At 41.7% G+C, this 16,235-nt stretch overlaps 1 protein-coding gene and 1 long non-coding RNA gene across 3 annotated transcripts in view; one reads left to right on the top strand and one right to left on the bottom strand.

Annotated features, from left to right (window-relative positions):
- The first annotated feature begins 963 nt into the window (after positions 1 to 963).
- Positions 964 to 2,916, top strand: LOC116220212. Its single transcript, XR_004163492.2, has 4 exons — positions 964 to 1,221; positions 1,678 to 1,717; positions 2,124 to 2,228; positions 2,326 to 2,916. It is a non-coding gene; the product is annotated as an uncharacterized LOC116220212 (long non-coding RNA).
- Positions 2,917 to 5,432: 2,516 nt separating this feature from the next.
- The window catches only part of plekhg5b (pleckstrin homology domain containing, family G (with RhoGef domain) member 5b), a 34,161-nt gene continuing 23,358 nt past the window's right edge, over positions 5,433 to 16,235 (bottom strand). For both annotated transcript variants that reach the window (XM_031566406.2, XM_031566408.2), the window contains 13 exons: positions 14,107 to 14,295; positions 13,443 to 13,610; positions 13,214 to 13,309; positions 12,765 to 12,965; positions 12,387 to 12,497; positions 10,694 to 10,843; positions 10,297 to 10,434; positions 9,921 to 10,040; positions 9,249 to 9,381; positions 9,030 to 9,145; positions 8,785 to 8,939; positions 7,247 to 8,230; positions 5,433 to 6,814 (listed from right to left, as the gene is read on the bottom strand). In XM_031566406.2, the coding sequence (XP_031422266.1) occupies positions 6,805 to 6,814; positions 7,247 to 8,230; positions 8,785 to 8,939; positions 9,030 to 9,145; positions 9,249 to 9,381; positions 9,921 to 10,040; positions 10,297 to 10,434; positions 10,694 to 10,843; positions 12,387 to 12,497; positions 12,765 to 12,965; positions 13,214 to 13,309; positions 13,443 to 13,610; positions 14,107 to 14,295 (2,571 nt within the window). In that variant the 3' untranslated portion in view covers positions 5,433 to 6,804. The remainder of the gene's footprint in view (positions 6,815 to 7,246; positions 8,231 to 8,784; positions 8,940 to 9,029; positions 9,146 to 9,248; positions 9,382 to 9,920; positions 10,041 to 10,296; positions 10,435 to 10,693; positions 10,844 to 12,386; positions 12,498 to 12,764; positions 12,966 to 13,213; positions 13,310 to 13,442; positions 13,611 to 14,106; positions 14,296 to 16,235) is intronic.

Raw genomic sequence — 16,235 nt, 5'->3', positions numbered from 1 at the left:
GATTCATTCACATAAACTTCTCTGGTACCCAGCACAAGAAGCACTGGTACCAAAACTACTAAAGCAGCAGCGCCATCTAACGGTACACTTTGCGTTGTTCGATTCCATGGGTTTGAATAATATGGCAATGAAGGCTTAGGTTGAGAAAACATAAGTTACTTGTCAAATTTTCTTTGGTATAAAATAATAAAAGAAACATTTCAATACAGTGGTTATATCTTTTAAAAGGAGGCAAGTTTTACTGACCCGTTTTATACGTCATGAATTAGCTCAAAACTCATTGAGGCGACTATAAATAAATGTACCCTGCAATATCGGTATTGCTAAAATCACGAGTGAATTGTTTTGTCTGATCAGCAGTGCAGCCCTCATATATTTTATACCCAAAAAAGTACAGCTCACGCGGGCAAACTGCACCAGAACCACAGTTATGCAATACTAGACTGCAAATAGGTTACAGTAGCTTTACTGTTCAATCTGTTAAAACAATATGAATGTGTGTTCCCTCGACAAACACACTCATTTTAACTAGCTAAGATTTGGAATGTTCCTATGGGACAACTATGTGTGGACACAAAAACCTACACTGCAAAAACTGCTTTTCTAACCTAGGGTTATTATTCTTATATTAAGATGAAAAAATCTAGTTCGTCTTGTTTTTAGCAAAATTGGACTTACCTAGTGTTGTCTTGATAAGGTTATTTTTACCTATTTCAAGCAAATATTACTTGTGCTGCCTTGATAAGCACATTTGAACTTAATTTGAGTTCTTTAACACTAGATATGAGCACTTTATCTTAAAAGAATCCATTTCAAGTGTGGTAGCCTACTCTTATTTTAAGCAATAGTGTCAAGTTGAAAACGTCTCATTTCAAGCATAAATTCACTTGTTATTTTCTTATTGCATTAAAGGTCATAATTCAAGTTATTTTTAACTAGATATGAGTTTTAACAACCACTTAATTGCATTACGTAGTAAAAGTGACCTAAATCACTTAAAAAACACAGTCAAATATACTTGCGATACTTGTGGATTACCACTGATCACAAGATGCTCAGTCAGAAATGTTGTCATAAACCACAAGTTTTCCTCAAACTCGGTGGCAGGATCGAATTCACTCGAACGCACCCAACACATCTCAAATGTCGCTTGAGCTGCATGCCAGTGATGTGAACTGAAGCAAGTACAAGAGCTGTGCCTTTCGACTTCAAAAGCTAAAGGTAAGTTAACATAATTTAACCTCTGCCTACTTTGGTAATTCGTCAGCAATATTGAAAACAAAAATGTTTGTAAAAGACCAAGACTTCTGGTTGAAGTTATTAACTTGTTAGCAAACAAAGCTAACACACTTGACGTCAGCTAAGACAGCTAACCTAGCACAATAATTCAATTGAAGCCATGTCGACTGAGCTAACGTCTCTCATATGTTTTAAACTAGTGCCAGGTAATACAATGTCAGAAAGTGTCCCTAGTAGTCTTGTCTGTAAAAAGTAAGCAAGTTCAGAGGATTCATTTAGTGTGAATGTTGGTGATATAATAGCTAGTCGCTGCAGTTAGCTCTTAGCTAACTAGCTACTCTATAGGTTAAGGATCCCCCACCCTGAGTGAAGCTTCGACTTGAAGTTGAAGATTTTTTTCTTTCTGAAAGAGTAACAGCCCTTTTCTTTCAATTACAGATGGAGCAATTGGACAAGACAACACAGTCACTTCTGGAAGGTAAGTCTATGATAGTACATATGATAGAAGATGGTTAGATAAAGCCAAAGATTGTGGCTAGACTGGCTATGCATGGTTTCCCTAGAAGTGAATAGTTAGTTAGCTGGCTGGCATGGAGTGGCAGTAAGAAATGTAATAACAAAAATAGTAATAAAAACTTAAAGCTGTGTAAGGGATAATGTACAGTGAGATGGTCATTATCGCAGCATAGCCGATATGCTACTACACTTTTCCTTGAATCTCAGCAAACTGGTGGTTGTCACTGGAGGGTTCTAACACCACTACATTTGTCATTTGTACAAGTGACCCATTACATTGACTTGCAGCTTACTCAGTGCTCTTATGTATCCATAGTTTCAGGGTCATCATAAATATTGCACATTAACTTATACCACTTTGTTTGCAGCTGCACAGGCCATTGCCTTGTTGGATGCGCTCCCAAAAATGTTCCCTTACCCAACCGCCCCTCCAAGAAAAGTTGGCAAGTGAGGCACTGTACCATGTTCTTGAGGTGGGTTTTAGTGTCAGTACATAATGCTTTCATTTGTGAATTTCATGTGTGTGGTTTAACTTCATTCTGCCCCCCTCCCCCAATTTGTTGCTTTCAGCCATCTGAGGACCCCAATGTCTTCTTGCGTAACTGATGACCTTGCCAAGGGACATGCTTCTGGAATCCCTCATGATACTGATGGGATGCTACTATGTGTTCCAGTTAACATATTCCAAGTACTCAAAGATTTTATTCACGAGAGTGACAAGACGACAACATATAAAAAGGTGCTTGCTGACTGTCAAGCATTCATCCAAACCTAGTCTGTCTCTCCCTCTCTCTTTGTCAACCTCCTACTGTATGTCACTCTTCTGTATGTCACTCCCCCCCCCCCCCCCCCCCCCAACTCTTTCTCTATATGTCTGGAGGTCAGGACAGCACACAGTAACACAACGTCCAATGTATTTCCAGCTACATTTGTCAATGATTTGTTGACTGTTTGATGAATTCTGACTGTTTGATGTGTTGCTGAATTGTCATCGTTTATGGAGATGTCAATGTACCCTATGTCTGATAGTTTACTTAAATCATTATGTGTAATATGTAATTAAGTACATTTAAGCATTCTGATGCTTATTATTGTTCACTACTCTCAAATGGCTGTTATTGGTTTTCTTCATTAACAGGCTAATAAAACAGTGATAAATAATGTGTTGTGTCACGTTTCCTGATTTTAAGAGCTTGTGGTCTGATTTTAAGTAACTTCATGCTTAAGAAGTACTCCAGGTTTGGGTGATGACAGACTTCTTTGGAAGTTACTAGATGACTTGAAATCAGTGTTGTCAGTCTAAATTTCACTTTTATTATTGTGGTCCTATGTAAAAGCCTGAATTGTCTCTTATTTCAAGTACTAATGCCTCAGAAGTTCACTAGATTTGAGTGACATCAGGCTTATTTTGAGGTAACTACATGGTTTGAAATGAGTGGAATTAGTCTTATTTCAGGACATTCTGTGCTTGAATTGTCTTATTTCAAGTACTAATGCCTCAGAAGTTCACTAGATTTGAGTGACATCAGGCTTATTTTAAGTAACTACATGGTTTGAAATGAGTTGAATTAGTCTTATTTCAGGACATTCTGTGCTTTTGGAGTAATTGTGAAGGCTGTCTTATTTAAAGAAATCTTAACAAGTCAAATTTGCTTAACGCACTGGCAGCCAAATTAGCTTGTTTTAAGCAAAATTATGCTTAAATATGTAATAATTTGTCTTAAATCTAGAGTGGCAATTTTTGCAGTGTACGATGTAACGTTTGTGCGGTTCAGTGCATAGCCTGTGCATTAAAGCTGCTGGGGGAAAAATGTCATGTTAGACCTGTTGAACTCACCTTGCCTCTGGAAATTGCAAATAAGTTCTTAAAGTTTAGTGAGAAGATTGTTTGAACGACCTGATGAGCCAATAAATCTAATAGGAGATAGGCGCTTGGATGGAGTTGACTATAGAGCCATCCCATAGTTATGCTGCTATAAACTGAAGACCATAATATGTCATTCTGCGCAATTCTTTCTTCTCCTCCATCTTCCCAGTCTCACTTTATAATGAATCATTTAGAATCATAATGATGCAAATTATGATTGGCTTTTTAACTACGTTTATTTTAAACTCTCACCATTCATAATGAGCATCTTGTAGTAACACGTTTTAGACCATACTATTATTTTGACATGTTTTGAACAGTTTTCGGCCGCCATTGCCAAAACCGGATGTCTTATTTAGGCTTGCGTACCGCTGCTGACCATAGACATATACAGCTCCAGAAAAAATTAAGAGCTGTGAGTGAGTTCGTTTTTTCCGGAGCTGTATGTCTATGCTGCCGACTATATGGAATCAGAACTATAGTTAGTGTACTATCGCAACAAAATTAGATTTATATATCAATAGTTTGAATATTATTTTCCAGGAATATGTGGAGTGTATGAGTATGACAAAAGAAGGGTTGCCTACCCCACTGTGGTGAATCTTAGTGCTGCGTCATATGTTTAGTTAGTAACTTTGTGACATCATAAATTGATTCAAGTCACTGACCATAATTCATTAATAATGGGCACGACAGGCCTATAGAAAGGCAACCTGCTTTGGCCAGGAATTGCTAACCACTGCACCATCAATACACATTAAGGGGTGAATATTAATGGACTATAGAATATGGAGTCGACCGGAAGTGTGTAGTTTTTAGTGTTAGTGTTTAGCATTTTAACACTTCCTGGTTCCAAAGAATTTTTTGTTTTTTTAAAAGGTAAAAAATACAATGAAATTGAAATTGAAGAGTGAATAGCATGCACTCACCAAAATCATTCCACAGCCTTCTTTGCTGACGAGTCTCTACATTATCCTTCCTAGATATTAGTCAACAGAATCCAAAACATCTTTATTCATGATATTGTTGTGTTATATGTTGTTGTAATGTTATATGTTGTCCCTCGTCGCACCAACAGGAGAAGCACTCAATGACAATAAAGGCTTTTCTACTCTATTCTATTCTATCTGTCTTCCCTTGCTGTTATACATCATTGAGAACAAGAGGGGTAGTAGAGACTGCAGAAAGAATTTTTCATTCTTCCAAGTTTAAATGTGTATGCAAACAGCCCAACATTGTTCAGTAAGAAAGTCAATTTGCTGGTTGGTGGTAACTTAAGACATGAATAAACTAAATATACAAAAAAAAAACATGCCATTAAACTAAACATTTATTTTTTATATAATATAAACAAATCCTTAATAAATATCACAGAAAAGTAAAGTAAAAAGTATATATATATATATATATATATAAAAGATGGACAATAGAATGGAAATGCGAAGTATGAGAGGGTTGTTTTTCCTAAGTGTGTGGATGCAGGTGGGGCCCATAGTAAAGGTTTTGCTGCATGGTTGGTGTTGGAAGAATCAAACAGGCAGATCATTCGATTTGATCCTGAGGCACCAATAGTATATACTGTAGGTATATCTAAATACAAAATCACAATATGGCCTACAGACCACTCATAGCCCTACTTTGAGAAGCCATGACTTGAGAGTCTGCTTACTCTCTAGTTGGGTTACACTTGAATACTCTTTTGTACATCATCTCTTTTCTTTTTTGGCTTTCCTTGTTCTTTCCTTGTTCTTTCCTTGTTCTTTGTTCCAAATGTGTAGCCTAATCCAAAAATCTTGTGATGTCACTGTTGTACATTGCTTCTTTTTCCTTTTAATAAACATTTGATAACAAAAATGTTTAGAATTTGCCAGTAAAACATGATGCAACTGTTATGTTATGTTTCAGCCTCCCAAATTCTTCACACAATTGAAGGTGCACACGTTTCCCACTCTATCAACTATTCTGCAGTCCTCCTTTCTTAAACTGGCTTTCAACTGCTGGGTTAAACTTTAAAATGCAACAGCTGGTAAATTCATTTTTGGCTCAAGTCAAGAGCAGAGTAATTATTTTGGCTGGAATTAGCCTAAATCCATCCAACTGTTTATTGTGCGCGTCTGCACACACACACACACAGAAAGAGAGAGAGAGAGAGAGAGAAAGAGACAGGGAGAGATAGAGAGATTTTGAGTATTGAGAATGTGCACTGCTTGGATGAATTTCTCCTCAAATCCAGCCCCTTTCACATTTACATCATGGTACATATGAATTTCCCGTTGTGCTCAGTAGTAGTGCTCAGTAGTAGTACAATGAACCCACTGCTCCATGGTCTTGAACTGGTTCATATAAAAACTCACCAGGTTTAAACATTGTATCTAAGACTTAGTTGATGGTGTTTAGTATAAAATGCAGAAGGACCAAAAAACAGGACAGTGTTGTTTAAAATGGAACTATCTACCCCAGTTTGTGCTTTGCAACCATAAAAAGGACAGGTGAGTTAGGTTTAAGTATTTTTTTCAAAAGTCGCATAAATAATATTATCATCTGGTAAATAAATGCAACTATGGGCCTACACTTGCAAGTGATGTATCAGAAATCTCCCATGGCAGTGGCATATTTACAACATGCCACTGGTGAAGCCAGCAACTGCCCACATCGAGAACACTGCAAATTGTTTTCTTTTTTAGAATTTTTAAATCAGGGCACATTCCCAACAATCCAAAGGACTTCTTCAGCCACAGCTCTCTGCAGTTCAACCTCATGCCTTGATCGTTGGATACCACCAGCGTCCCGCAGGGCCATTCTCTCCCTCGTGGCCTTCTCATTCTTTTGTGTACCAACGCCAGGACTCATGTCCTACCAGAAGTCCCTGGTTTAGTTCTTCTTCAAAGGTTCCTCTTTATTGTAATCCTGTGAATTGCTTTACCACATAACTGTTCAACCCCTCTCTTCAATGCTACTCGTGTTACAAAGTGCAAAATATGAGCCATGAGTCTGTGCTACTATGAAATACCGTCAAACGTGCTCAGGAAACAAGGTAGCATTTACAGATAAATGAGGGGTTTACAGCAAGGCAATCCCAGAACTCATTGTTTTAAGTGCATTTGCGTCATGTAAAACAAACTCTGTAAAGTAGTCCACACTCTGATGTGCAAGGAATGGCATCTGGGTGCTTGCCACTGTGGCTACACCTCCCTGGAGAAAAATGGAAAGAGCATAGATGGCAGTCAGAGCAAAGTGGCTGATTTGACCTTATCAAGATGTCATTAGGGGCACAGTACTTGAATATGTAGGCATGGATAAAGTATAACATCTCTTGTAGAAAGGTTATATGATGAATCTGAAAACAGAAGCCATCTGTATTCATTTTCCTTTTTGAAGATTTGAAGATTTGAAAATAACTGATTAGGTTGCTGTGCTCTGATTACACATAATCATTAACATTTTCATTAGCATTTACACTTAATCTCAAAATCACTTCATCTTAATTGCACTGACCATCATCTCTACTACTGGAGTACATACTTTCTCTTGCACTCCCTGAAAAACAAAAACACACACACACACACACACACACACACACACACACACACACACACTCACACACTCACACACACACATACTTACGAGGCAGTGAGTGTGGAGTTGAGCACCAGTGTAGTACGTATGCGGTACAGCTGGGCTACCGTGAGCCTCTTGCGCTGCTGACTGGGGGACTTTTTGTTTGTGGTGTCCTCCACTGAGGCAGTGTCTTTCGCTTGCTCCTCCTGACCCCCAGAGGGCACTCTTGCTTCCGTCTCTGTGCTCGGGCAGTCTTCTTCCTCTTGGCCACTGTGCTGCAAGCCCTTAGTTCTCCTCAATGCACAAGAAAGTTCCCTGGACGGAAGGCTTTGCGTGAGACAGTATTCAAGCATCTCAGGTGGTGTCTGCTCGCCTGTCTGTTTGGAGAGAGTCTCCACATTTAACCCTAGACCCAGCTCTGAAAGGCTTTTACTGTATGTCATTCGGCTTGATGTCAGGGCCTCTCTCCTTTTCCCTGACTCCTGCCACTGATTAGCTGAAACATCGGTGGTGGCACGTGAGACAGCTTTGGCTGGGTGGACAGTGTGGAGACGCTGAAGGAGGTTATCCTCTGAGCGGGACTTGTTAGCAAGTGTCTGTAGTGTCTTTACGCGCATTTGTACCGGCGGTCTCCGCCTGGGCTTCTGTGTTTGAGCCACATGTACGTACAAGTCACATGACTCTCCTTCCCCTCCCTCCTGCTCATCCTCTTTCCTCTTCTCCTTTTGTTCTTCCTCAAGCTCAGCCACCTCACTCTGCATGTGGTCCTCCTCCCTACCTCTGTCCATCACCTCTCCCTCATTCTTACCGGTTGGTCCCTGGAGCTCCATCATTGACTGAGGAGAGAGTGTACCATAGGCACTGTCCATGGATAAGGAGTGCCTTTGAGGGTTGATCTCCACCACACCAGTTTGGCTATCATCTTCCATCACACTGGCTAAAAATCCTTGACCCTGGGGTTGTGTGGCCATGTTGGCTCCAGAAGCCCTTGATCCTGCGCTGTGTTCCAATTCCACTACCGACAGAGTTTCTGTAGAACCATCAGACACACTGAAAGAAAAAAAAGAGTGTGGAATACACAAAGATAGGTATTTTGTTCATGCTCACCACAGCAGTTACAAAACATCAGAAAATGTTGTTTGTGCGTGTGTGTTTAGGTTCGCCGGCAGACATGCATGCATGTATAAAGACATTTAAAATACATTTTATAAATGTAAAATATATATATACAGTCACAATTGGAAATATTCAAACCCCCAAAGATTTCAATGATTTACCATTGAAAGTTTTTTTCAAAGAGCTAGATTTGGCTTTGGGTGACTTTTTATCAGTTGAGTGAAACATGAAATCAACAAAGAAAAAAAGTCATGTCACAATTATTCAACCCATAATTAAGCCTTTGGGAACTAATAATGATCCTTAATTTGCTTCAGCTGGGATGCATGCATAAACCCCACCCATGAAGGTATTTAAGGTGCGTTGCAATCATGAGTAAGACTAAGGAGCTTCCACAAAAGCTGAGAGAGGAGATGATTTCACATCAGTATATATAGTATAGTGTAATGCACATATTCATGGTTACAACCTGGAGTGTATCTATGCACCTGAACTGGTGTGCCTGTCGTTGCTGCAAGGAAGGGGAGCTGGCTGTAGAGTTACTGCTCACATCTTCCTCTGCCTCCTCATCTTCCTCCAGCCTCTGTTGTAGACATGCCTTCCTCCGCCGAGCCTCCTCACTACGTAGCCGCTGCAGCTGGTTCTGAGATACACACACATGTTTTCAGAAATAGAGCTTGAGTTCACTGAGATTTTTAGAGACTTTTAAGAGGCACTACCACACTGCTCCTACCTGTACATTACAGATAGCATCTATCCAGCTTCGGCCCTGTGTGGCACTGTTGGCCTGGAAGGAGTAGGCAGCCACCGCGGTCTTGAAGTCATTGAGGTAAATGAGCACAAATGAGCCTTAAGAAGACAGAAGATTATGAAACATGGGTAAATTACAGGAAGTAAAACTCCTGTTGAGGAATTGTTTTTATTTACTTCTCTGATAAATTATGTATCTTACCAGGATCTTTGAGCTCTCTGCACACAACGTTGTGTATGAGAAGGGGCTGCCTGATAATCTTTACTTTCTCCACACGCTTCACAGGCTTAGTGATCAGCAACAGGTCGGTAAATAGAAAACAGTACACCTCCATCTGGGGGAAGGACAAACACACACACACACACACACACACACACACACACACACACACACACACACACACACACACACACACACACACACACACGCACACACACAAACACACACGCACACACACACAGTTCAGTGCCCCTGAGAATCTGGGAAAATGTCACTTGACAATAGGATCTGATATTTCCTTCTCTATTGTTAGTCAAAAGACAGGACATTAGCAATATGTTCCAGGAAAGCGGATGGAAAGATTTGAATCCTGGTGGCCTTTTCAGCCCTCAGCACTTTTGGTTTCTATCTGTGTAAGAGCTGTGTCATGTTCAATCTGTTATGTGAGGCAGTTCCTGTGATACACCTCTTCCAAACCAGCTCTATAGTGCAGTGTAACTCACAGTTCCAGCTCTATAGTGCAGTATAACTCACAGTTCCAGCTCTATAGTGCAGTATAACTCACAGTTCCAGCTCTGTAGTGCAGTATAACTCAGAATTCAGTCCCCTGTTGTTCATGCTGGAGGACATAAGGTGAGAGGATGCTATGCTCACCTTACTGTCTTTTCCCTCCTTCATGCGCAGAGCCCCCTCCACGTGCAGCTGCCGTGTGTCCTCTGGGGAGGTGTCAATCATTGGGGCCATCAGGTCAAACCGACTGTACTCCCGCAGTATCTGCAGAAAAGCAGACAGAGATCAGTACATTTTTATGTCCATTTTAGAGTTTTTTGAGGTTGTCTGGGCTCATCTGCTATTCCTGTAAACATTTTGGTGGAAAATAACTATGAATGAAGATAGATTTGGCTAATCATTGTTTATACTGTTTTGTGAATGGCTTTTGTGAACAGCTTTAGTGAATGTATATGTGTATAGGCTTTAGTACAGTCTTGTGTGTTTTACAGGCGTGTTTTCATGGTCTGGAGCCCCTCACCCGTTCCACCTCTTCACTGCCGCCCTCTGTGGTTTCACAGGCCTCCAACCGGGCAGAAATTGCTGCCAACTTCTGCTGCTCCTGACGCTGATGCATCTGAGCATCCACACTGTTAATGAAGCCCTCCACACACACCACCTGCGCGCGCACACACACACACACACACACACACACACACACACACACACACACATAGACACATAGATTCACATATCCGCTTGTGCACACATCTACACTAGTCATTTTCTATCCTCTTTCTATCCCCATCTCTTGGATCTCTCTCACAAGGCCAGATCACTATTAGAGTGTATTTGTTTTTATCCTCTTTCTTTCTTTCTTTCTTTCTTTCTTTTATTCTTTATTCCTTGTTTTACTTTCGTTACCCTCCATCTCTCACCATGCTGTTGAGTGTGTCCCGTGCAGCCGGGTCGTCTGTCCTCTTCAGAACACTCTTGAGCAGGAGGGGGTATTTGGTGAGTCTCTGATGGGGCTTCGCCAGCATGTCGACAAGTTTTAAACGGTTGCACTGCTTGTCTGTCTCAGCCCACTGCTCAAGACATCAAAACAAGAGATTGACATCACACCCCCTATGCACACACATATATCTACCATCTGATACAGACCAGACACTCAGGACCTCACAGACAAATGTGTCAAAGAGCTGAGAGCCCTCGCTCCACCAGACCCCAACAAGCCCGTCCCTTTTTCAGTGGAGGAGGTACAGTGCCAGCCAGGCAAGGCCCCGGGGCCTGACAGCATCCCAATCCTACCGGTCTGCCATAATACCCACCCTCTGGAGAACCTCAACAATAATGCCAATGCCCAAAAACCCAGATCCACAGAACATAATCATTACAGTCCCATTGCCCTAAAATATACAGTAGTGAAGAGCTTGGAGAAGCTGTTGCTGCTACAGACCATGCTGCCAATGTACCCACAGGGCCATAAGGGGCACAGAGGATGTTGTGGCCTGCCTGCTGCACCTCCTCCTTCAGCACCAGATAACTTCACCAGGATCCTCTTTGTGGGTTTCAGCTCTGCTTTGAACACCATCCAAAAGCTCTTGATAATCAGGAGGCTTCACTCACTAGCTCAACCCTCCCCCAGCTGATCCATCATCATTTCCTCAGTGACAGATGGAGAGCAGTGTGGGTGGGCACAATAACATCACCTGCACTCAGCACAAACACCGGAGCACCACAGGGCTGTGTGCTGAACCCATTTCTCTACATGCTGTACACCGATGATTGCACCAGCCTGATACACAGACGACACAGCCATCCTTGCTCTCCTCACAGATAATGCTCTGTTCTGGATTATTATAACACTGTTGCACACTTCACCCATTGAGTGTAACTACCTCCATCTCAATGTCTAGAAAACAGTAACAGTAAAGAAAATAGTAAAAGGGTATCTTGTCACTACAGCACCCCATCCTGATCGAAAATGAAACCGTTGAAGTAGTTGACAGCTTCAAATACCTCAGACCTCCACTGGCCAATAAACTCAGATTAGAAGAGCACACAAAGGACATATAAAAAGGTGAAATCAAAGGCTACCAGCCATCCGTAAACTCAAAGTACTATATGTTGCTACTGTTGTGCCAAAGTATTGTCCAACCCATTCTGCTCTACTGTTTCACCTGTTTCTTTCAACATGCTGTCTGTCACAAACCATGCAAAACTAACACACACAACCTACACTGCTGCCAAGACAATAGGTCTCCCCACACCCAACCTCTAAGAGCTCAATTCTAGAGCCATCACACGAATTGCAATCACAATAGCACGGTACATCACACACCCACTCAACTGCCACTACACTGTACTGCCCTCTGGTGGCAGGTCCAGGTCCCTGAGGTGCAGAATGGCTCGCTTTGGCCTGGTACCCAAAGCCAACACGCAACACTAAACAGGATAACTCGCTGAGGGAACTTTAAGTCTGGTTTTTCTTTTGCCTCCTGTTGTTGTGTCGAGTAATAATACCGTCTTTTACTGTTATGTTGTATGTACTACTGTGGAGATATATATATATATATATAAATATAGACACACATACATACATATAGCCAGGCATGCCAGTACACTTACAGTAACAAAAATCCTAAATTGCTCATTGTCTCTGAGCAGGGTGCGTATGTGCTCCATGCAGGCTTCCTCCTCCATACAGTAGCGGATATAAGGCTGGAACCTAGAAGCAAACTACACACAAACACAGTAGTGACTACATATGTACATCAATATGTCATCACATACAGTACAAGGATGTGTTTTTACAGAAGTCTATAAGATGTCACAGCGTAAAAGTTGTATCATAAAATGGCATGGGTCATGACACATGGGTTAATGTATCTATATCCGAATTAATATGTAAAAAATACACATGTGTACAAGTGTGTGTGTGTGTGTGTGTGTGTGTGTGTGCATGCATCATATGTGAATGACTATTTATGCGAATGTGAGTCTCACTGTTTTGAAGCCTGGATGCAGGTCTATGGGGTTGAGCAGTGTTCGGAGACGTCTGGCTTTCTCCAGTGCAGGCTGCATGACCTGAGCCCAGAGCGCTGTGTGCAGCCGTACTAGGTCCTGCACATTACTAAAGAGACATGCTGGCTCTACATCACTCAGTAGCCCGCTGTCCTGCAGGTTCAGAATCCCGCACATAAACAGCTGCACCGGAACATACAAAGAGAAGGTCTCACCATGGAGCTCTGCCAAAGAGCACAGAATGAATAGGCCACAGCATGGTGCTCCACTTCAGACTACTGAGATGGCCTCAGCACAGAGCTCTACCAGAGACCATAATAAACCCCTCTTAGTCATTTACTTGCTCTTAGTATGGAACGCACATTACAAGTCAGAAGTAGTGGCAGCAGAACAGTGTAGGGTGGTATATGGAGAGAGGGAGTTCCACTCACATCTGTGATGACTCTGAGCTTCTTAATATAGGTGACCTCTGTATGCAGCAGCTCCCAGATGGCCTCTTGCTGGTGGACCTGCCGTCTGCTCAGCGCCTGCAAACCAACACAGACCCACTTACATGGTAGAGCAGGAGACTGGCAATCAGTGTAAACAGGTGTTTGAGTTAGTGTGATGATGTCTTGTGAACATGTGATAATGTATGAGAGTGTGTTGTGTGTGTGTTACCTCTGGTTGGTCTAGCAACTCTTTCCAGCTTTCCTCCATGTTAAGGTTGCTGTCCTCCTCCCCCTCCCAGGAGTCTTGGTGGAAGGCAAGCTGAGGGGGTACCTTTGGGAGCCCATAGTGTGAGTACGAGTAGAGCTTATTCTGGAGCTGCTCCACACGGTCCACCTCCTACCAAAATAAACATAATGTATTGTATTGTATGAATGTATTATGGTGGCAGACACACATTTTTTAAGTGTGTGTTTACAGTTGATTTAACCAATTATAACATTCCTAGTGCTGACAGATTTTTGTTGAGATACATGTTTGTATCTCAAAGTGTTATTACTGATAATTACCGATAAGCCAAGTGTTTTCTGATTGGTGAGATAGGTGGCCAGTAAAGATTATGTTATGATATTCCGTCATCTTGTAACAAAGGACTAGAAATTCCAATGAGGCATTTTAGGCAGCTGAGAAAAGTGGTTTCTGTAGGAGAGTGTTACTCCCTCTGGTGTGTACTTTGGGCTTTTGTAACTTTGCAGACTGTTTACATGGACAAAAAGCTATATAACACACTAAAGTAAAGGGAGAAGCCGGAAAAGCAAATCGAACAACAGATTCCTTCTTAGCCAAAAATTTCCAATTTATCTGTCTTATAGCGAGATGGAGGTGAGCGTCCCACCTTGCCAAAGGCAGTATTGCTGGCACCAAAGAAGCCACTGAACCGGCTGGCAGCACGGTTCTTCCAGCTCTCAGGCCCCGGAATGATTGCAGAAGGCAGAGAGCCACCCAGCTGGGCCAATGTGTCTGGGGGTGGGATGGTTGCGTCACCAAGAAACTCTGTCATGTTTTTCCTGCGGCGAGCCTGACCCTGCAAGAGAGAGAGAGAGAGAGAGAGAGAGAGAGAGAGAAAAGAGGGTATTGAATAAAGACAAAGATACAGACAGATGAGATAGAGAGCGAGAGGGAAATAGGTCAACTCTGGGCACATGAGAGGGGCATGTGATACACTGACCAGAAATGAACCCGCCCTCAGCTATAGACACAACAGAGCAGAGCACATACTATACAGAAAGAGAGTGGAGGAAATGACCTCATAAGGATACACTGGGATTTCCTATAGAAGAATGACATCATCCATCCAAGCTTAAAATATGATCATTTCCCTTCCCTCCCTCAGGATAAATACTGCGGAAGACAGTCTGCAGTGCTGCACATCAAATGGACAGATGGAGTATCCTGAAAGGGAACATTCATGACATAACACTAGGGGCGTGGGTAGAGGTGACAGCATGACCTAAAACTATTGCTCTGAAGTCAGCCATTGTTCTCTTATGTAAAGTAGGCATAGCCCCGTCCCTGACCTAAGCCAAACAATCACATGAAACAGAAATGCGGGACTCCAGGCCACACACATATCAGTGCAGCTAGTATCTTCTACAGCAACTTCCATAGAACTTCTACACCACACGGGAGGGTATTTAAATAAATAATGAAATGGTTTCATATTGTGTAGGGTCATATATAGGTAGGTGAAATGATTATGACAGTGAATCAAGAAATTATTTTTAGAATATTTCTATGTGGAAGATAAACAACATCCTACATCAACTCCTACTAATATTATTGTTGTTGTGTTCTGTACAATAAATACATAAATAAGTGTGAAAAGATCTATATGCATCAGCCCATGCTTTTTGTGGGTGTGGGTGTGTAGAAGTGGGAGGAGTTCAGGAGTTCTCTGTGAGATTGCATGGATTTCAGTGTTTCAGTTCAGGAGTTGTCTGTGAGATTGCATGGAATTCAGTGTTTTTTGAGTAGAAATTCTGTCCTACAACAGCTCAAATGCCGTAGTGCTCCACTGTTAATTGCACTAACTGCAGTTCCCTTGCATGATGTAGCCTAAGGGTGTGCACTTCTCCTGATGTTGTTTTCTTTGAGTTGGCTTGATTTCAATAGCTTGCCATCAGAGGGATAACGCACTGCACATGTTACACATTAGGGATACAAACCGTGTTATACTTTAATTACTCATAGTTTTTTCCTGCAAAATGAAAACCACCAATATTAACCCGCGCCACGGCAAGCTCACTATGCACATTCCCGAATATCTTTGTGACCGTCATCACAGGCAGTTTTCCTGTCTGTAAGTCAGTGCTTTACCTACCATGTGACCTAACCTATCCTTACAATATGATTTGTATTACATCCCTCAGGTGGAGAACTGTTTCATTGATACAGAACTACATGAAAGTACATTCCTAAAATTGAACATTCAAAGTCACTACTTTTGAATCTAATACAGTACAAAAGGGACACTTTTACAAACGCATCACACAGAATGTTTCACAAGGCATAGCATCTCATGAACATTAGCTAAGTCACAATGTTATTGTAGCATAACAAGAACTGCCATTGTTTTTAACTCTGTACAGTCAACACAGAGTGCAACTGACCAAACCATAATCTACCTGCAGCTATGTTTAGACATGTCGCCACAGAGTCAACCATTCCCTCTAAGGGGGGGTGGGGGGGTGTTCTACTTGGGAAAGGACACAGGTGCCAGGAACTAAAAGGTCTCCGGAGACAGGAAGTGGACTAGAGCAGCTCTATTCAGTAAAGTATATTGAAGTAATCGTGTCATTAGGATGAGAGAGGATGCAGATTTTGAAAAAAGTGTTCTACATAACTGAACATATATGGCACTATCCAACAGCCTTTACTTTCCAAATGAGGTAAGTCTCTAAGGCTGTAGTTAGTCAATATCACTTCTCCGCTAAACATCAGCCTTTAAAACGTGACAAAGACATA

The sequence above is a fragment of the Clupea harengus genome, chromosome 4, assembly GCF_900700415.2.
Source record: "Clupea harengus chromosome 4, Ch_v2.0.2, whole genome shotgun sequence".
NCBI lineage: Eukaryota > Metazoa > Chordata > Actinopteri > Clupeiformes > Clupeidae > Clupea > Clupea harengus.
This window is presented reverse-complemented; position numbering and strand designations above follow the sequence as displayed.